The 20,856-nt window shown below is 41.7% G+C and overlaps 2 protein-coding genes and 1 long non-coding RNA gene across 5 annotated transcripts; 1 reads left to right on the top strand and 2 right to left on the bottom strand.

Moving 5' to 3' along the window:
• Positions 1–875: 875 nt before the first annotated feature.
• Positions 876–4,812, bottom strand: LOC127536650 (uncharacterized). The gene is made up of 3 exons (XR_007945718.1): positions 4,777–4,812; positions 4,460–4,547; positions 876–985 (listed from the first exon to the last, which is right to left on the bottom strand). It is a non-coding gene; the product is annotated as an uncharacterized LOC127536650 (long non-coding RNA).
• A 192-nt stretch (positions 4,813–5,004) lies between these two features.
• LOC110969207 (P2Y purinoceptor 3-like) lies at positions 5,005–6,335 on the top strand. The gene has a single exon (XM_022219252.2). The coding sequence runs from the start codon at positions 5,351–5,353 to the stop codon at positions 6,332–6,334; it is 984 nt and encodes a 327-aa protein (XP_022074944.1). The 5' UTR covers positions 5,005–5,350; the 3' UTR covers position 6,335.
• Positions 6,336–6,436: 101 nt separating this feature from the next.
• mfsd1 (major facilitator superfamily domain containing 1) lies at positions 6,437–18,294 on the bottom strand. Of its 3 annotated transcripts, none has more exons than XR_002596946.2 (17): positions 18,063–18,291; positions 17,832–17,884; positions 17,278–17,390; positions 16,775–16,817; positions 16,611–16,678; positions 16,161–16,269; positions 15,930–16,032; positions 15,376–15,474; positions 14,194–14,305; positions 13,207–13,263; positions 12,688–12,844; positions 11,287–11,384; positions 11,040–11,152; positions 10,869–10,916; positions 10,632–10,698; positions 7,295–9,160; positions 6,437–7,089 (listed from the first exon to the last, which is right to left on the bottom strand). XR_002596946.2 is itself a non-coding variant. In XM_022219251.2 (17 exons), exons 1-17 carry the CDS (start codon positions 18,217–18,219, stop codon positions 7,030–7,032), a joined length of 1,563 nt encoding a protein of 520 aa, XP_022074943.1. In that variant the 5' UTR covers positions 18,220–18,294; the 3' UTR covers positions 6,437–7,029. The 3 variants fall into 3 exon arrangements, 2 of the variants coding, with proteins under 2 accessions (XP_022074943.1, XP_022074941.1); XM_022219251.2 differs by having other exon boundaries at positions 7,295–7,400; positions 18,063–18,294; XM_022219249.2 differs by having other exon boundaries at positions 6,437–9,160.
• Between the last annotated feature and the right edge of the window lie 2,562 nt (positions 18,295–20,856).

Below are 20,856 nucleotides of genomic sequence, written 5' to 3'. Positions count from 1 at the left end.
GTACAAACAGGGTTGAAAGGAGATGAAAATGGCAAAATTACATGAGTGATAATCTTAAATCACCATACTTGATCATTAGGAAGATAACTGTCTACTGCAAGGCCTTCCAGAACACTGAAGGTTTCATTAAAGAACTGTACTGTTCCTTTGAGTTCTCAACGGCTGCAGCACTCGCTTGACATAATAGTGTTGGTCATTTTCTGCTACTGCTTTTTTTTATTTCTACAGCACCTACTTTTACAACCAGCCATAATATCCTGGATGTTTAATCAGATAAAATGCACTAAAGTTATAGAAGAAACACCAAGGGAGCATTATGACTGCAGCTGGGACAGGAGAAAAGCATTGCTGCAGCCTGTAGAGAATACTTCATTAAATCAATAGCTGAATGCATGATGCTTAAAACAGGGATATAACAGAACCTCTTCTGCTGGGCATGTAAGCAAGTAACGCATTATTTTCAATATCAAAATAAGGGCAATCAATAGAGTGAAAGGCGAGGTAGGCGAGGGGAGACCAGTAATAACTTTATGTCGCTGAAAATGGCAGATGGACGGAAAAGAGGAAGGAAGGAGGGAGAAAAACAGCAGCAGAAAGAAAGTCTGCTTCCTTTTAATTGATGAGATATTAAAATCATAATTTCTCAGAGTCCTAGTTCTATCACAGAGATCGATGGCAGGCAAAGCTGGATGTCCACACAAAAACACACATATACACAAAACACATTCATTCCCTGGACTGTCTGAAAGAGATGCTCAGGCCTTGGTGCCCTTCAGTGGTTCTCCCAGAGAGTAAAACACCCCCACACATATACACATGAGCACAACCGCACATGTTGGTGCACTGAAAGAACAACACATCTGCACACACACACACCTGATCTCAGAGGATTTGATTGCAGCGAGGTGATGCGCTCAAACAACTATGCTGTTTAGCTGCAGCTTCCACTTGCCGATCAGCCTGAGGAAATGCCCGATCAGAAGAGCTGTACCGGTGGAGATGCTCATAATCGTGACATCGGAAATCAATTTACATGCGCAGTGCATGCAAGGATTAATATGGAAGTCAACATTTACTCTTTCAACCCGAGTCCCTGAGTAAAAAAAAAAGAGCCTGCTGAGAGATGTACAACTGGTGTTACAGATGCGTTCATCTGATTACACGATCTGAAATGTTATTGTCTGCTTGTGTTATGGCTATGGGGTAAAGCAATGGAAATGATGTGTTTTCATATAGTTGTGCAGGAGAACATAGCTGAAGTGAGAGGAGAGTGACAATGGAAAAAGAAGAAAGGAGAGAAAAGAGAAAGACACCTCAGGTTTGGTAAACTGACATGAAATGACAAGCTGTTATTGACTGAAACTGCAGTGAAAGAACTGTTTTATACCGATCAGATAACAACATGCAGCGTCCTACAGTTTACATTCACACAACACCAGGCTGCTGCTCTCACACATCCATCAATACCTGGATGGAGAGGGTGCAGTAAAGCGGCCTATACGGTAGAGATAAGAAACTGCAACAAGGACGCTGCACATACACAGATGAGGGGTTAATTTCATATCTATAACCAGCAGTTCATAAAAAACAGATAAACTCTTTTATTTCAGGTTCATACACAGATCCCATATCTAGACATAGCTCCCATATGAGAGCCATTTTAGCAGCATGTGCACGAGGGTTGCACGAGCAGTGATTTTAATTAACAGTCAATCTTTTGATTCAATCCTCTTTCCTCAAATCCTCACATTTGAGAAGCTTCAAAAAGCTAAAGCCTGGGAATTCTGCATGATATGCAATGACTGATGTTCTATCACAACTGACTGTCTACTAATTTTCTGCTGGCCAACTTGATTCAGGGAAGCTGATTAACCTCTGTGCAGACCAAATACAATACGAGCCTTCATTCATAACTACATGTGTTGGGCCGGCGGTACTGCAGTGAAGGATGCTGAACATTGAAGAGGTTGGAAACAGGGAAGACGGGACGTACAATGAGGGATGAAACAGTGCACCAATAAGGGAGAAGAAGTGGGCATGAGATTTTTTTTGAAAATGAGAATGAAGAAGACATCCTAAGACGTGTGTGGAGGTGGGTGGGGTGTGACGGGTAGAGATGAAGGAGGTGTGAGGGGGAGAAAATGATCATACAGACTATCAAAATGCAAAACGGAGCACTTGGGACTATTCCCCCTGCTACTATTAACCAGGGGAGGGCTGTTCCAGCTAACATATGGTGGGAAAGGGAGCGAGAGCACACATGCACACCCATTTTCTGTAAGGGGGCTTCTTCCAGTGATCAAAGACTAAAGCTCACACTTAGAGACCAAACCAGTCTTCCAAGACACAGTAAAGGGATGGAAATGACTACAAAGCCGGCATATGTGCGTGTCTGCATTTGTGCATCCATCCATGCATCTTTGAAAATGTGTTGTAGGAATTATGCTGCATATCAATTTTGTTTTTTTTTTCCCCCTGTGGCATTGAACCAGAGCGCGAATGCACACACACATACACACAGAGGATATACATTTCTTCATCATATGACCGCGGCGGGCCAAAAGACACCAATCTGTCAGCATGCAGGCTCACCCAGCTCCTGTGCAGGTTATTACGACTCAATCGTGGAGCGTTTGAGTGAGCTAGCGCAAACAGAACTGAGCACAGATCTACCCCACCGGGAGAGAGACGATAATGCACTTCTGAAATATGACACCACTCTCCCACTATGTACATTCATCTATACATTACAGATCGCCACATCTGTGCGTGTCTTCCAAGGTTTGTGTTGGCAAACTGTAAATGTGATTGAGGGTTTATGTTTGTCTGTTGGGCTCCTGCTGAGCAAAAACTCAAGTTCATGAAAAAAGGGTGCCATGTTTGTGCATTGTATTTTCATGTTTAGTAAAATAGTAGCAACAAGGGCCTTGATGCGTGATACTGATGGATGATTTCAAGATTCCAGCTGTGTATGTTATGTCAAATATTTCACCTGTTCTGTATATTTCATGCTTAACCCCATTAAACGTGACCCCTTTGGCAGGATGTTTAAATAAGCTCTCTGTAAAATGGTTAACAACACAAGTCCGTGGCCATAAAATCCAGCTGTCCCATTGATTATGGGGTAATAGCTAGATGGATGAATGTGTTTCTCAGGGGGGCTCCCGCCTCAGCAATGAATCTGAATCACTCACACAAACACAGCAAGTGGAGCAGCCTCAATAACCAATAACCTGCATTTGTATCCTCACGCATATTTCACACGCCAATTACTGATCACCAGGCTTCTGTGTGTCCTTCTCCGCAAATCTTACACAAAACTCTCCCTGACGTGACTCCTCACACGGAGTTAAGCCGGATCAATTTAGAAATGTCCTTTTGGGAAAAGTGATAATGAAATTCTGCTGTCAGGTGAGGCAGTGGAGACAGATTGGAACAAATCTGGAGGCAGAATGAGAAAGTTTAGGGGAACGTGCAATAAACAAGAGCGCGTGTGTGATGGTGTGTGAGTGTGTTGCAGCTTCGTAATATATTGCAGACTGAGTCGAAAGCTGTGATGGAACAGTGCTTTCAGATCTCACAGGCTCAATATCCCCAGCTGCCAATAATGCGCAACACTACATCACTGGCATTAAATATTCAGAGGCTCAATACACCCAGGTGAACTTGTGCACCTACACTCACCCGAGCACACCAAGGAAACATCACGAAACCGCTGTTAAAGATGACTCAAGCAAAGCAGAATTACAGTTATGAAGCCAATTACAACAACTCCCTCGCTTCAAGCCAGCTGCCTGAGTTTCAAAACATACATTCAACCCTCTATAAGTGACATGAGCTCTGGTGTCACCTCCACGCAGCTGAGCAGTTCAGCGATGCCATCACTACTGAAAATGAAGTCATTTATAACGCAGGCGACAATATGTAGTATTAATGAGACCTTTTCTGCTGCTGCCATGACAAAAAATCTTTAAGTGGCCTCAAGCCAACATAAAAAAGCAATTTCCCAAACCAAATTGAATTAGCCGATTGTGCCATTGGAATAGGTGAATAAGGGAAGCAAAAGAAAAATAAAATTCAAAGCAGTTGTGAAAAGAAGGAAAAGGAAGGGAGAGATTTACTGTAGTTTGGGAAAGATCTTTCTCTGTTGGTGTTTTTGGTGTCTCTCCAGCTGTGCACCACTGGGGAATAGATGCATGAATGCTGCTCTTTTGCAGAGGCGGATCTTTTTCAGCATATTTGCATGCCACATGGTGTTCCATTCCTCTTTTAAGTGTTGCTGAGCAGGATAAGCATCAACTTACTGCTCCAAAAATATCAGAAAGTGCATTACATCATTCCCTGACCAGAAAAAAAAAATAGAAGGTAGTCTACCATCACCTTCATTCACCCACAGATAGAGGAATATATACAGTGCAGTTTGCAAAGGTGACATAAGCACAAATAGACATTGTGTTACCTGGTTAGTGATGCACAGAGCAAGGTGTTTCCTCTCCCGAGCCTGACTCCCGCTGCGCAGCCTCACCTCCTCTCCCTGGTACATGCTTCTGGAAGGACATCACTCAAGTTGAGACATAAAAACTCTCCACATATGACAATGATGCTACATGCTGTCGGTATGCAAGCAGCCTTGAGCTCCTGTCCGAGCTGCAGAGAGAGGCACCGTTATGCAGGATTCTGCCACTCATCGTCGAAGCAGCCTGTTCTGAAGGATTTTAAAAAATACAAAAAACGCATCTTGTCTTCCAATTATCAGCAGCGGGATGTGATACTAACCTGTACGTGCCGTTCCTCAGCATGACGAGCTGTCTCTCTCTCTCCGCAGTCAGACAGAGATGAAGTGAACACTTCGAGTCGGGAGCAGCCGGCAAGACACCAGACTTGGAAAATTCTCGCAGCCAATGGGATGCTGAGCGCGTTTTTTCTGCCCTCTTTTATACAGCGTCCCCCCGTGCGTGCCTTGACGGCGTCATTTAACTTGGCAATCGGCTTTAATCGCAGCGTTATTATTCTGCGCTGCCTTCTCTCTTGGGGCAAAGGGGCAACAGCACACTACCGTATCTGTGCCTGGTTTGCCAGGGCTTTTAAAAAATGTCATCGCCACTGTGCCAGTCTGTTTGCGCATAGCCGAGATATGGCGTTTCTGGTTTACTTTTGTAAAGGTGTGGGCTGGGAACAATAGGGAAGTTGAACAAACACTTTAAGTGGTAGTTTTTACTAAAGCACACGTCTCTCTCAGTCATTTGAGCTGCACACAGGTGAGGTGGAAAGGCGGTCAGATTGCTTTTAATAAAGGTCGGATTTGCGCGCACTGGCTTTCCTGTCAACCTAACCTAGTTGAGCCCTTTGAATGGATGAACCCAAAATCTGTCCTGTGACCAGCTTCTACCAAAGGATCCTTCTGCCAGCCTCCTACAGCCTCGTGTTTCTGCTGGGTCTGGCGTTAAACGGCGCCCTGTTGTGGCGCCTGCGCTTCCGGGCGCGCCGCGCTTGCAGCACGGTGATCTACATGACCAACCTCGCCGTGGCTGATCTTCTCTACGTCCTGGCCCTGCCTCTGCTCATCATCAGCAACTCCATGGGAGACATGTGGCCGTTCGGCAACATCATCTGCAAAAGCGTCAGATTCTTCTTCCTGGTCAACCTCCACTGTAGCGTCATGTTTCTCACCTGCGTCAGCGTTCACCGGTTCCTTGGAGTGTGCCACCCCATCGTCTCTGTGCGCCTCAGGACCAAAAAACTCGCCCTCTATACGTCAGCGTGCGTTTGGATACTGGCCAATGCAGAGGTTATACCCACACTTGTGTTTACGCACACGGGTGTGATCAATAACATGACTGTGTGCTTTGAAATGACCAACCCGGGGGGCTTTAATGCCTATTTTCCATATGGACTGTTCTCATCCCTAGCGTTTCTGATCGAATTCTTAGTCACCGTCACCTGTTACTGCGCCATGATCAGGACGCTCGGGGTCACGAACTGCATCTCCAATGTAAAGACTGCGCGTATGCGTAAAAGGTCCCTCCACACTCTCTTAGTTGTGTCTGTGGTGTTTGTGGTTTGTTTTCTGCCTTATCACATTGCGCGCACTGTCTACTTGTTTGTGAGAGCTTACACGCCACTAAACTGTTCTCTGCTGAACGTGGCCATGATCTGCTACAAAGTCTGGAAACCGGTGGTCAGTCTCAACTGCTGCGCAAATCCTCTCCTCTACTTTTGCGGTTCTGGTCGGCACCGTCAGAGGCTCCGGGCCTGGCTGTGGAGGAGGAAGAGGAGAATACATCCCAGCGTGTGTCCGGTGGACGCAGAGAGCACAAAGAGGTCCGCAGACTAGAGAACGTCCAGCAGAGGATTCGTTTGTCTGCAGGCTACGGTGACTTTATATCACAGGTCAGTGGGACGAAATGATAAGGATTCCACTGACACTGTCTGGAGCTGTGGTTTATAACAAATTTTATTATTTTAAATATATATATATTAAAAAGCATGTCAACATTCAACAAACCAGAAAACTTCACCAGTTGTGCCACTTTTTTTGATCACCAGAACTTATTCTAGTAACTTGTCAGTTAAGCAAAACCGAGGAACTGATAACTGAGGTGGTTTAAGGCTTTAATTAAAAAGCAGTGATGCTGAGGCAAGAGGTGGCATTAAACATTTGAGGGAAGTGGTGCCATCTGTTGTTTGCAGAGGGTTGCACCTCTAAAACAAACCCTAAAAAAATCATTCATGCACCATGAAAAAATCTGTCTAATTTTATGATTCAAATTCCTGAGGGGAAAAAATAATTCTGATGTTTTTTTTAGCCATCTTTCCCTGATGACTGATCCAAAAATAATCTATCGTGTTAGAAATTAGCCAGTAAACAGATACACCTATAAATACCCAGAACAGGTGAAGGTTAAAACACCTTGAAGTGCAATAACATTTTGTTTAAAAAAAAAAAGGGTGTCCTTTCTTTTTTTTTTTTTTAGTGCATACATGTCTGGAGCCACAAAGTTACCAAGCGGACCACTGAATGAAAGGGCATCATTTCAGAACACTCCTGTGGGAAAGTGATGACAGATGGGTAGAGTAGTGGTCTGGGAGCTGAGAGCAGAGAAGACAAAGGCAGATTAAATGAAGAGGGGGAGGGAAAAAAAAGACCACAGTTGAAATAGCAGCACTGCAGCAGTAAAAATCTTTAAGTAAAACTATTGCCAGTGTCCAGATTATACAGGTTCAATGAATTAATAAATGGATTTATGTTTGAGTTATGTCTCATCCTAAAGGGTGTGTGTGTGCGTCTGTATACCTGTGTGCCCAATCTGGAGAGGTACCGGTTGCGTAAACCAAAAGCAGACATGGGCATCAGTCTAGCAAGCTCACCGTATGTCATCTTACTGGGCTGCCTTCTAATCCTGCAAGAATAATAACGTGACCACCGTGAACATCTCTACAGCCAACATGAGCACAATTATGCAAATATTTTCAGTAGGATTAATGACCCAATCTGCTGCGAAAAAGCAGAGAAAATAACTTACCAGCAAAGAAATCGTCGAGAAAAGCTACTGCAGCAATGAAATGAGAATTCAAATTCTTTTTTTTTTTTTTTTTTAAAAACAATGTTTTATTGGTTGTCATAGTTCTTGGTATCAAATGTGACTTGGTTCTACAAAAAGACTTCTAAGTGACGTTTGTTCATGTCTGCTGTCAGCTGTACAATCATATCATTTTGTACAGAGATGGGTCAATAACATGTCATAGTTTAACACAACTATTTATAGTGAAACAAAGACCGCACTGCTGTCCAATACCTCAAAGTGCAAATGATTGACAGGTGAGTAGAGCAGCATGCTTCGAAACGTTTGACACAGTGGTCATTTTCATGTGCAATCCTTCCGTTATACCTTCATATACTGACCATCTTCCTACATCTGTTGAATGTTCTGTTAAGAATTTAATTGGGACTCATTTGCCCCACTGAGGTAGTGAATGTTAATCATCCACAGTCTGCAACCCAGAAATCAGCACAGCAACACAAATCTGCTTCCACATTACTGGAACAGTGAGAGCTAAGCAGAGTGCTTGAGTATTTTGCTGCATCATTCAAATGTAGTCAGTATTAATTTGGGTAACAACAAGTTAATTACCTGAGCTTGATGTATGAGCAAAACACAATATTCAAAATATAATTCAAATGTGGAACTGATTCTTTAAAAAAAGTCACAATAATGAAGGAGTTCATAAAACCTGAAACTGGGAATGTCATTACTCGGATAAACGCATTCAAAAGAGCTCCTTTCTATTTCTCTTATCTTTACAGTAATGTGCTATTTGATGATGCGACAGAAAGTAAACTTTTATGAACCTCGCAAATCAGCCAACAGCAGATAAAGAAATTAAGAAATAAAAGAACTGAGCAATAAAGATTTAAACAATAAAGAGCTATGCTCTTTTTGAGATTATCCACCATAAAAGGTCAATGATGCATATGATTAAAATTGAAGATGAACCCATTGTGCCTAAGGAGAGTCCAATATGGAGGATTTTGGTTGGTAATTATTGTGAATGCTGACAGATGATATGCACATAAGTGAGCTGCTGAGTGGTCTGCATTAAGGCAAGTAACAGTAAGAGAATAAAAAGCATTTAAAACACCCAAAGTCACCCCAATATACCTTTAAAAACTGACTTACTATAGGAATTCTATATCATGAGTTGGAATAGTATGTAATAAAATGAAGTAACTTTCATCAGGAATTCTACCTTCCCACTAGACACACCTTCTGATTAACAGTTCTGACATTTAAATGTTTTAAAACACTTTTTAAGCATCTTAACTTTCTTCTATAACTGCAGAAGAAACTTCATGCTGAAGTTAGACACACAGAGGAGTCAGGAGCTGAGTGAACATGGACAGAAATAAAGTCAGTATGAGTGTGGTGTCCGGTGTCATTTGTCAGTGTCCTGACATGGATGCAATCAGCTATTTACACGGAGTTGTGCAATAGCCAATGCCAGACAGTCAGTTTTGGTGTGAAGAACCACAGATGAGATCACTGGGTGGAGTCAGAACCGCAGTCCTGCCCCATGGCAGTAGATTGAAAGCTGTGGGGTGAACAGTGCAGCTTGCTGGCTCTGAAGCCCAGGACCATGTGTGTTCGCTCATCATCATCATCTGGAAAATATCATGACAGCACGGACCAGAAAATATTGGTCAGTCTAAATATAAAACAAAGTACAGATCAGATAGAGTTTTTGGAGACAGAGAGAGAGACAGACACAGATGTAACTTCCATTCCCACCCATTGTGACTAATATCATGCAAAGAACGAGAACAGAAAGTAGTCGTGACCACCATGACAGCTAGTGCGGTTAATTTTAATGTTGCCAGTGCAAAACAAGCCAACCACAGGTGGTGTTCTAATGACGCAGCAGTCAAGATAGATGGATTTGAAAACCAAGGCCTAAATAAATGTTCCTAGGTTGGTCAGCTAATACACTAAAGCTTTACCATGCTGCAGTAAAAAAAAGTTAAATATGTCATGTTTGTCTTTCACTCAATATTATTATGTTTATTACGTTATATGTAGTGCAGCTATAAAAAATAAAAATAGAAAAAGAGGTCACCACCTTTGAAAGCACGGAAAGCTCTGAAGTAAGACAGTGAAACACAGCGTGCGTGTTTCACTCACAAAATTACAATTTCTTTTGATTTTCACCTGCTGACACTTTAAAACAGGGAAAATGTTCTATTAGTGATGTTATAAATGATTGTCAAACGTGGATGGTGAGTGCATCACTGTTTGAAAACATATTTTATTTGCAAGATATCATTTGTGCCCAAAGGAGATCTTATTGATTGAAATGTCACACAGCAGTTATCAATAAGATACTGTTTGAGAGCAGCTGGGAGTGGATCCTCACTCTTTTCTGCTATAAAGACTTCATTTTGGTGCAGAATTTGCTACAAAGCTTTTCATGTGCATACCTGTTTCCAATAAGGAAGCTATTAAAATGTTTATTTTCTGTGAACATTTGGCTAAAAAACTGTTAACACTAATAATTAAAACATTAAACCAGCAAATTTTCTAGACCAACGACTCAAATATTTTGTTCGATTAAAGCCCAATCAACCAACACATCAGTGACAGCGTGATTTATCCCCTCTTTACACTCCAGAACAGAGTAAACTATTATTTTGCATTTATTTTTAAAAACTACGAGTTGTAAATACACAGTGAACTGATTGTCTATGCATGTGACTCATGCAGATTAAGGGCAGAATATGATCAAAGAACAAATCCATAAAAACCTCAGCTTGAGTTATTTAATGACAAAACCACTGACATTGACCAACTATCATATTGAAAATCATGCTCAGTTTGTTAAATCTTTTATATTTGCCTCATTGCACACTGGAGGAACTTCAGCAGATTTATATTAAAGTGACTGCAACAGGTTCAGCTAAAGACGCATCCAGAATAAATTAGTGCAAGAGCTTTTTCTAAGCTCTCAAGTCTTCCTATCTGCACTACGTCTGTGCCACTTGATTACGTGAGTGACTTGTTCAATATGTTTCTGAGATGCTCATCTAATTATTGGGTAAGTGGGTGGAAAAGCAGTGATGGAGGGTCAAAGCTACTCACTCTGCGGCTGAAGTGGCTTCTTTCTGGAGTTTGGCTCTGGCTGATGCTGACCGGTTCAAATCTCCTCCTGGAGCGAGAGAAGAAGATGGAGAAGATTAGGAAGTGAGTGAGTCTGGTGCTGAGGAGTGGCAGAGTAAAGGGAGGAGATGTCACATGAGAAAAGGAAGACGAGCAGCGCTGAACTGGGGGAGTGGAAGTGGAGAGGAGAGAGAATTCAAAGTTCCATTCTTCTGTTACCTCCGAGATAATCCACAAAGTACAGCGTCACTACTGCCATCAGAGCAACTGCAAGAAAAGAGAATGAAAACCAATGTGAAAAATCTCCGACAGCATCACTCAAAAGTGTCTAGCAGGACTTTAAAAGACTAGACTTCCAGAAACACACATAAAAAGACTAGAAATACTGACGGCAAACGCAGGCGCAAAAAAACACTTCCAACACCAGGTATCCTCTGGTGTCTAGGAGGGCTCCAGCTGCAATGGCAATGAGAGCGAGTCCCAGGTTTTGGATCGACTGCATGCTGGTGGGCAAAGGCAGAACATACACATCAGTGTCGATAAAAAAAAGAATAGCTATAATTATCTGCTGCTGGACTGTCTAAAAAAGCACAATATGCCCAATGTGAGGCATATTAACATAGGTGAGAGTACATACAAGCCATAGGCCGTCCCCAGTTGATGCTCAGGCACCACAAAGGCCACCATGGGCCACAGTGCACAGGCCAGTAAGGAGTATGAGACACCGAGCAGCGACTGGAAGACAAAGGAAGGAACATACATGCTCTAAAATTGTTTTGTGTTACCAAGGGATTTTGTGGAAATGAAAGTAAGATGCAACAAAACACAATTTACATACTGTATGATAACATGTACAAGAATATACAGTCTTTATAACAGTATATCATTATGCAGCTTAAAGGGGAACTTCGGTTTTTTCAACCTGGGGTCTGTTTTCATATGTCTTTTCATACATGTGAGTGATGGAGAAATTAACTTTCGACATAGCTCCAGTATTTAGCCAGGCAGGCAGCTTAGCAGCTCAGCTAGCGAAAAGTATGGGGCAACTTGCCCCCCCCCCCGCGTCAAAGTTCGCCTTAACGTGCTTTTTTTCCCCCACACTGACCGGCTCGGATAGTCTCAACGAGTGTCCCACAACATACTAGAGATGAGAAGTGAACGAAAACATCCTCATTACTTGGCGATCGCTATTTGTTGTAGTCTCCAAGTAATGTGGATGTTTTCATTCACTTCTCATCTCTAGTATGTTGTGGGACACTCGTTGAGACTATCTGAGCCGGTCAGTGTGGGGAAAAAAGCACGTTGGGGCGGACTTTGACGCGGGGGGGTGGGGGGTGGGGTGGGGGGGCAAGTTGCCCCATACTTTTTGCTAGCTGAGCTGCTAAGCTGCCTGCCTGGCTAAATACTGGAGCTACATCGAAAATTAATTTCTCCATCACTCACATGTATGAAAAGACCTATGAAAACAGACCCCAGGTTGAAAAAAAACGAAGTTCCCCTTTAATTCATCAGAACGAAAATCTAAGGACAGGTTTTGGGTTGTCAGGTCACTAATCAGTCAAATCTAGGATAAGCACAGTCTTGAAGAAGCAGATAAAAGTCAACAGTATTTTCTACTACTATTTCAAAAGCTTTAAACCAAACTCTGTATTCTATTGTGTATTCAGTTCCAGCTGCTATCCAGCTGACTTAGCCACACATAGCGCTCTCTGTTAAAAAGAGAAACACAATCAATGTTTTAATTTGTGCCTACGCAAACTTCTATTATTCCTTCTAACAAAGGCTCCACATTACAGCACGGTGGCTGCACAGTGAATCGATGGGTGTGCAAGTACAAGCAGGACAGAAATGTAACCAACTTAAAATTTACTGTGCGTTTTGGAAACTTCTGCAACCACTGGGACCCTACCTAGCATGCACACTCTGAAGAGAACGCACCCAGATTAATGATTGGTATACAGCTTTTGCTAACAGTGAGATTCATTCGTCCTACAATTGTTGAGAAGTGTGTCATGCAAAAGGTTGCCGGGGGCATTACCATGGCGATCCACGGGTTCCAGAAGGTGAAGGCCAGCATCATGTGGGCACAGAGTGTTGCAACCACGGCAATTAATACCCAAATCACATTCCTCCCCGTCTTATCAACTATAAAGCCCAGGACTGGAGATGCAGGGGCGGAGATGATGTACACAATACTGGGGACGACAAAGAATGACATGAGAGGTCTCGGCTAACGAGATGAGTGATGAAAATGAATCCTTTAAGAATCAATATCCATAAAACTACTGATAAAAATTTATATACTATACATGCTACTGTATAAAATAAAAATCTGACTGTCATTCTGCAGTTTGAGCTAATAAATGACAATAATCTTACCACAAAAACTGGAGAAATTTGATTATATGCAAGGTTAAAATGAAAAGTTTTTGTGTTTTACTGTGTCCCTGCAAAAAACAAACAAACTGCAAGATACATGAGACAGAGCGGGCTATAATGATGTTAGAGCCTTCAGGCAGCTTGGTCTCAGTGCTCTGTTACACCTGACCTGAGTTACCTGTTGACAGCTCTGGCTTCAGCTGGGGAGAAGTTGAATTTTTCAATGAAGAACACCCTGCAAAAAAACAAAAACAAAAAAAAAACAAAAGATACTGAGCAAACAGCACTGCTTGGCCTTTGTGCTGGTGCCGATATGACGACAAAGGGAGGAGAGGTTCCATCTACTCCTGCAGCGGGTATCTCAATCTTCTTTGCATTGTTTTCTGTCTCCCATTTGCGTAGCAGCTATTTGCTCTGTAAGCACTGACCCTCAGCGGAAAACCCACGTCAGTTGCTAAGTGATCTGAAAGTGCCTTTCAGTGAAGAGAATTCAGACTGAGATAACTGCAACTGGTTTCTTTCACTGCAAAGCCTTTTTTTTTTTTTTTTTTTTTTCCATTTCTGCCTCCCTTTGTGGTTTGATCACAACACAGCATTGCTAGGATGCTCATCCTCTGATACAGGCATTGTACTAGTTTAATGGAGGTTCTCTATTTAATTCATACCACACAATCTGACCACAATGGCATCTTGTTTAGGATGCAGCCTCTTTTCCTCCCTCACCCAAGGTTAAGTGACAATTGAAATATTGTTATTGGGCCCAAAACCTAGCTTCACCTCAGCAGAGAAATAAGCTCCATTTCTGCTTCAATAACAACTCTATCACAGGGCTACACGTAGAGACAAACAATCACACTCACATTCACACCTACAGACAATTTAGAATCACCAATTAACATCAGCATGTCTGTGGACTGTGGGAAGAAAGCCGGAGTATCCTTCGAAAACACACAATGCACTTGCAAACGGCACAAAGAAGTACAATATACTTAAAATAAATAAAATCTACAAATTAATAGAACGCATTGGAATGGCCTGGTGATGCATGTCGGGCTTCCTGTACTTTATGAGAAACACAGGAGCACAGAGGGGACAACGCTTTACTGCTGAGTGATATACAGACATGTGAAAACCCCTGGAGAGACAGCAGGGACGTGATACTCACTGTCCCAGTCCAATAAAGGGGAAAATGGCGACGTAGTAGCAAACACAGATGATGAAGATGAGCCACAGGGTGATGGGGAAGTCTTTCACATCTGTCAGCTTGATCACCTCGCCTAAAATGCAGAATTAAAACACACACAGGGCTGGTTTAATCCCACTGTTTGCTTTCAATAATTCCACAAGAAGAACAATGACTTCTCTGTAAAAACGAAACAATATACGACATTAAATTTAACTGTTCCTGTCATCAGAAAACCTAATACTACCACCACATGACGGTATTTGTCTGACAAATACTCAAGTTGTACTTCATATCCACATCTATCTAGATTCTTGATACAATCAGTGAACAAACAGAATCAGATCTGTGTGTATGTGCTTACAGGCATGGATAATATCATGGAAAACCAATTTAGAACATAAAGTTGTAGCCATGACAGGAGAGAATGCTTCAAATATGGCAGTTGCTGCAAAAAAGCTACAAATTCTAAACAAGGATATTCAATACATTTTCAATCCAGCAGTAATGAAGATCTGTAGAATTAGCTTCAACATGGGGACTCAATATGGCCACTTTGCATATTATTGGTTTTTATTTTTTGTTATTATACATACTAGTGTTACAAATTCAATGTTGGGCCAAATGTAACATCTGACCACAATCTGTGGCTTTGAATAACATCCAGAAAAGTGCTTTTACAGAACACCATGATGCCATAATGAAGGCAACCTTTGACAATTTGGACATTAAATACCATCAATTTATCATTGTATGTTTTGTGTAAAACTTTTTTCACGTTTAGCGCAAGAGTTCTTCAGTTATGTCCAGAAATGTGCTTTGTGAGATCACCAAATTCTACTCAGTTCACCCTTTAGTCTCAGTGAACATTTGTTTGTAGATGTAATGGACTTTGCTCCAAGTGTTCCTGATGAATTTCATTCACAAGATCAACCAAAAACATAACAGCTCTGGCACACTTCTGTCACCGGTGCGACAGAAAAGTAAACAACAGACAAAGGGGGGAAGCCGAGGTGAAATGTCAATTTTAGATAACAACACAAACAAAACATGGCCTTAAACTCTCCCCTGATTGTGGAGTTCCTTCTAGGAGTTATTGACAGATGGTGGGTTAAAGAGGAAGACACAAGATAAAGAAAAAGACACTATCTTAGAATATATTACCTGTGTTTCCTTGTTCCTTTTGAAGGATCCTCTCGGCTCTTTTGTCAAGGAATGCCAACACCAAGGCGCAAGTTAGAGAAAACAGGCAGGTTACCGCAGCTGAAGAGAGAAAAAGTACAAAATAAGTTTTACTTACAGCATGATAAGATTATCACAGCCTAAACCAGCATGACTCATGACTGCTGGCTGATTGTACTGTTATTAGGTCAAAGGGTCAGGTTAAAGTTTAGCCAACAGTAGGAACAGTTTGTACAAGACAACTGCAAGGTGGGCAAAACTGGAATCACTTTACATCAGTAATAAGCAGCTGCTGAAATTACAAGAAGTGACACTTCTGAGGCAGCCAGGAGCACTTTTAGTTCTCTATACCACTTCTCTTTCTCTCTGCTTCTGCTCGCTGTGTTATCTGAGATCATTAGTTACAGAGAAAGGCTCTGGTATCGCCCACGCTGACTTAGATAGAGCAAATGTAACCAGATCTCCATATTTAACACGTTAAAGTTTATTCTGCTCGACTGAAGCAAGAAATTTAATCACACGTGTATAATATTTACCGATCATGAGTGATGCACCGAGCGCAGTGTGCCCAGGAGAACCAACCAGGTCTTCAACTTTCCCGTACACCCAGCCCATGATGTTCATGTTCACTGTGCTGCCCTTGAGACGAGTGGAGAGGAAGGAAAATGGACTTCACAGTATCGATAACATTCATGTTGTACAGTCCAAGAAAACAACAACATGTCATTTCAAGGCATGTTTAAGTACATGCTCTCCAGCGTCCTCACCAGTCGGGCCATGCTCAGCTGAAGGCCAAACACCAGGTTTAGCTCCTTGCCTTTGAACCAGCTGACTGCATACGTGTTCTGGGCCACAGCCAAGGACTCTCCGCCAATACTAGACAAGAAAAGAAAACGAGGAAAAGGTGCATGTCGGCTACATGACTTAACAAGACCAACCTGAATCTCAGACTTTAAAGTCCTTGTGTGGTTAAAAGCCTGTGAAATAAAGACATGCTGTGATCAGTTTTGGAGATTTGAGAAGTGAATATTATAGAATTTCTTGTTGAAAGCAAAAAGGTACAGTATGTGTGGCTGTGTGCATATTATTAGTTCCATTACCACATTGTTCTCCTTTTTGTGCTTTTCTAATACTATCTATCTGTTAGGGGTTGGTTACCATGGTAATATTTGCCACTTGGATGTCTACGGTAAAATGAAAGAATCAGATTTTTTTACCCAAATACAAAACGTCCAACTTCCATCAGCCAGAAGCGATTGAACAAAGCTCCTAAAGCAAATATAACCTGTGCACAGGTGGAAAAGTTAAAAAAAAAAAAAACAAAGTCAATTTTGGTACATCACATTCTCTTTCTCATATCTAGATTTTCAAATCAACCCACCTGTCCAACGCAAACAAAGAGAGAAAAGATGATAGTCCCCAGCCTGGAAAGAAAAAAGATTGGAAAATGACCCAGATGATGTCACCACAAGCTACACAACTCTTTCATTTTTGGTGAAAATCCAAAACAATAAACACGCTCCGCTTAAAACATCCCCCGCCTTACATATAGTACCTCTAAGTGCAAGAAATAATAATTTATACTGGACGACACACCTACAAAATGATACATCTTCACCACAATTAAAAAAAAAAAAAAAAAAACAACAAAACAGTCAGGTGAAGGTCATACACCCCAAAAGGCACATCTGTACTATATAGAGATGGCCTGGGTGCAATATGAATGAAATCCCTCAAGCAGTTTCTGAGATATGCTCCGGAAACGAAATGCAGACGTACGGACGGACGTGCCCACGCCAATATCCCCCTTCGTGCCTACGGCCGGCGGGGGATAAAAACACACACACTGAGTGCAAAATTACAGCGAGTCATTGGTCTTTCTACCTGACGCCAAAGACCCTGTCGAGCAGAAATCCTCCAAAGAAGCAGAGAACCACATTTGGCCATGAGTACCAGGCGTACAGCTGCATGAACGTGGCAGTGTTCAGCTTCATATCCTGTGAGGACACACATCAGAGTCCAGTTTAACTATCTTCAATACGCTTCTGAAACAGAGCCTTAACCAAGAGGTGAGTTTGATTAATCTGGCTTTACTTTTATGCTGATTTTGCTCTTCAGAATCAGATTATTATCTTGACACAATGTATAATGAAAATGCACTTGACTTCTCTCCTTATATAAAAATAGCAGAGATAGATAGATAGATAGATAGATAGATAGATAGATAGATAGATAGATAGATAGATAGATAGAAATTGCAGGTGAAGTAGGTTTACATTGATCTGATTCTACAAATGCTTAGGTTAATCTGTCTCTTGTGTAAAAACCTTTGCACTGCTGAAGTTTGCTCTCTCTGCCCTAAACTAACCTATAACAGTTATTGCATTTGTGGTACAATGACCTGGTGTGTGAGTTTGCATTTCTAGAGACTGAATCACCTGGATGACTTGAGTCTGAAGTGCAGCTGGATTGTCATAACAGAAGTAGCTTCCTGGAACAGAGGATCAACATTAGAACACACTACAGGAAAAAGCAACAATACTAATAATACAACATTCTTCCAACCCTACAACACCACAAGCTTCCTTTATACACAAAGCGATTTATTTCGTTTAAGTTAGTCCAAAATCTCCACAAAGAGCCGTCAGGATCCCTTAAAAACTGCTCACCGAACCCCAGGAAGCACATGAAGACCAGGACGACCACCCGGTGCAGCAGGTGACTGGGGTCGCAGATGGGCAGCATCGGTCTGCCGGGTCCTCTGGGGGTCTGCCGGTCCTCGTCCTCATCTTCCAGCAGGTTCTGCCGCTCCTCCAAATCCGCCATGTTCGTTTGTTTGGGAGTCGCTCAGTGCGAAAGTTGACGCCAGCCAGGAAGAAGACGGATCATATGACCTGGCAGGCGGATCACGTGGCAGCTGCGTGGGCGCGTCCCTGCCGAGAAGTTGAAGCAGTGGCGGGGGCGCGCACACCGTCACCCGCAAGTATGGCATAGTTTGGTGAGCAGCAAAAAGAACAAAATGAATCAATAAAAATGTTTAAAAATGCTTATCTTTTAATGTGAGTATCATGTCTCCAAATGGATGAATTAATGTATTGAATGATTGATATTCTAAACCCAAATGAAAGCAATCCTGATGTCCTAAAATGATTATATAAAAATGTAGAATCGACCTTTAACATGCACATTATATAAGGACAAAACTGACCCATCAAGAATATGAAGAAAAAAACAGCTTGGACTTTTCAAGTTTAAAAATTTGTTGCCCCTAAAAAATCCTGAAGCATTTTTCATCTCTGAGGGATCTTTCCCAATTTCATATTCATTAATGGGATCTCAAAGGATGTTTTATTCATATAAGTGGGTACAGTAGCCCATATTTCAAAATTTTAAATGTGATAGTAGATTCCATAATAGTTTATTTAGAATTTTAGAACTTTTTAAATAAAAGAAAAATACTGTTGTTTTTTTTTAAGTGGTAAGTAATGACCCACTACCTTCACATAGAGTAGGCTCTGCAACTGTTTCCTAATGAGTTTAAGAGAACCATGATATACAGATACACAGATACACAATTGGACATGAGGGTTGAATTAGGAAATCAAAAATAACAGAAATTACTTTGAGGTGATTTTGGCCTTAGCTCTGAAATGCACTTTTAACTTCTTGGATGGAGAAAACACCTATCTACATCAAGAATAATGTTGGACAGATTTATTACCATCTAGCACTGAGGCTGCAGAACGTAACCCCTCACTTCATGCTCCCCTAAACCTCAACAGCCTATAGACCATTTCCCTCTGCAGGACCCTGGCAGGCCAGTCTAGGGCTTCCCGAGCTTTTGTGCGTGTCACAACCACAAGAACTTCCCCTGAAGAAACTCTAATTTGGCTGTTTTCAGGGGAGAAGAAAGTGCTGACTCGAGTCTAGGTACTTCTGAGCAGCCTTGATGTGTCTCGACACCGATTGGTTGAATTCAGGGAAATGCCTAATGTTTAACTTGTCTATTCTGAGCCACTGTGCAACGTGGTGCTGCAGTATGAGGGACTCCAAGGCAAAGGACCCACTCCCTCTGTAGATATAAAGAACTCATCTACAAAAACACAAGGACTTGTACTTTTAGGTGATTATACACAATTAAAAACAAATTTGGTGGCAAAAAAGATGTGTATAGACAATAGTGTGAAGAAGATTAACAGAAAGCCGTACAGATTCTTTGTTTTGTTTTTCAGTAAAGCCATGAAGCTGAATATTGGACTGGATGTGTCAGGTGGCCTGAAAGATGATTTCCATAAGGTGGTGATAATTTCCGTAGTGTTTCTAAATGAGTAAGAAGGCATTTTTGTACAGCACTAGAGCTCCACTGGCCCCGTGTCGTCTAACCATTTATTGTTTGTCGCATTTCCAACTTTAACTTCTGATCATGGTGCTTATTATGTTAAACTCAAGTCCAAATTCTTGGCATGGAGCTCTCCACACAGCTTTCTTTAAATTATTCTCAATGCAGGGAACACACATCAGCATTTATGAGGCAGCACAAAATCCACTGCAGACCTTTTTATTTCAGTCTGGAATCTGATTCGTGAATATTAATTTAGGCACCAGTTTCCATCCAACTGTGTTACACAACAATAAGCACATGTCAGAGTAAGTCATGACCATGTGTCATTGTGTATCTCAAACCAAATGACTTCCCTCTGTGGCTGTTCAGTCCATGTACTGTTTACCATAATGCAAATGCAAACAGCCACACTCAGGTGTTTCTGCTACAACATCAGATTGCTTTAAACGCACAATAAAACACAATTACAGCATTCTAATCAGCGAGCCTGGACTATTGTAACATGCAACATTTGAGAGCTGGTCTATCTAATGAATACCACTCTGTGAAATGCCAGCGTGTGTGCTGTTTAAGTCCTGCTTTAGTTTGACATTTCCTGGCCTCGTGTGCCTCTTGTTTTATTTACTTCCTGCCTCCGTCTGGGGCCTTCCCTTTTGGTTGGACTGATCTGTTTTACCTGTGGCTTGTCAACCAATTAGTTTCCTGTGTATATATAGTCCCGTGTTTTCCTTTGTTCTACTTTTGTCACCCTGATGAATACCACCTGTTTAGTCATCCTGTTTTCCAACCTGTTCCAGCCTGACTCCCTATGTATGCTCCATGTGCTCCTCATGTTTACCAGGTTTGTGATTTAGATGTTTGGTTCTCTCACCAGTTTTACGTTTTTGGATTAGTTGCTTTTGTACTTTAACCTGCCAGTGTTTTGTGTCTGTATTTGGATTGTTCCCGACTGTATGTTATATTACAAAAATTATCAGAAATTGGCTCATATGTAGGGTAGAAGGTGGTCAGAAACAGCAGCTGTCAAGCAGCACAACATGACAGATTTTAACTTCTGGTGTAGTCAGATAACTTCTTAGTTTGCAAGCTCCTAAGGACAGTAGGCATTGCAGTTCTGTGAA

The sequence above is a fragment of the Acanthochromis polyacanthus genome, chromosome 13, assembly GCF_021347895.1.
Source record: "Acanthochromis polyacanthus isolate Apoly-LR-REF ecotype Palm Island chromosome 13, KAUST_Apoly_ChrSc, whole genome shotgun sequence".
Taxonomy (NCBI): Eukaryota; Metazoa; Chordata; class Actinopteri; family Pomacentridae; genus Acanthochromis; species Acanthochromis polyacanthus.
This window is presented reverse-complemented; position numbering and strand designations above follow the sequence as displayed.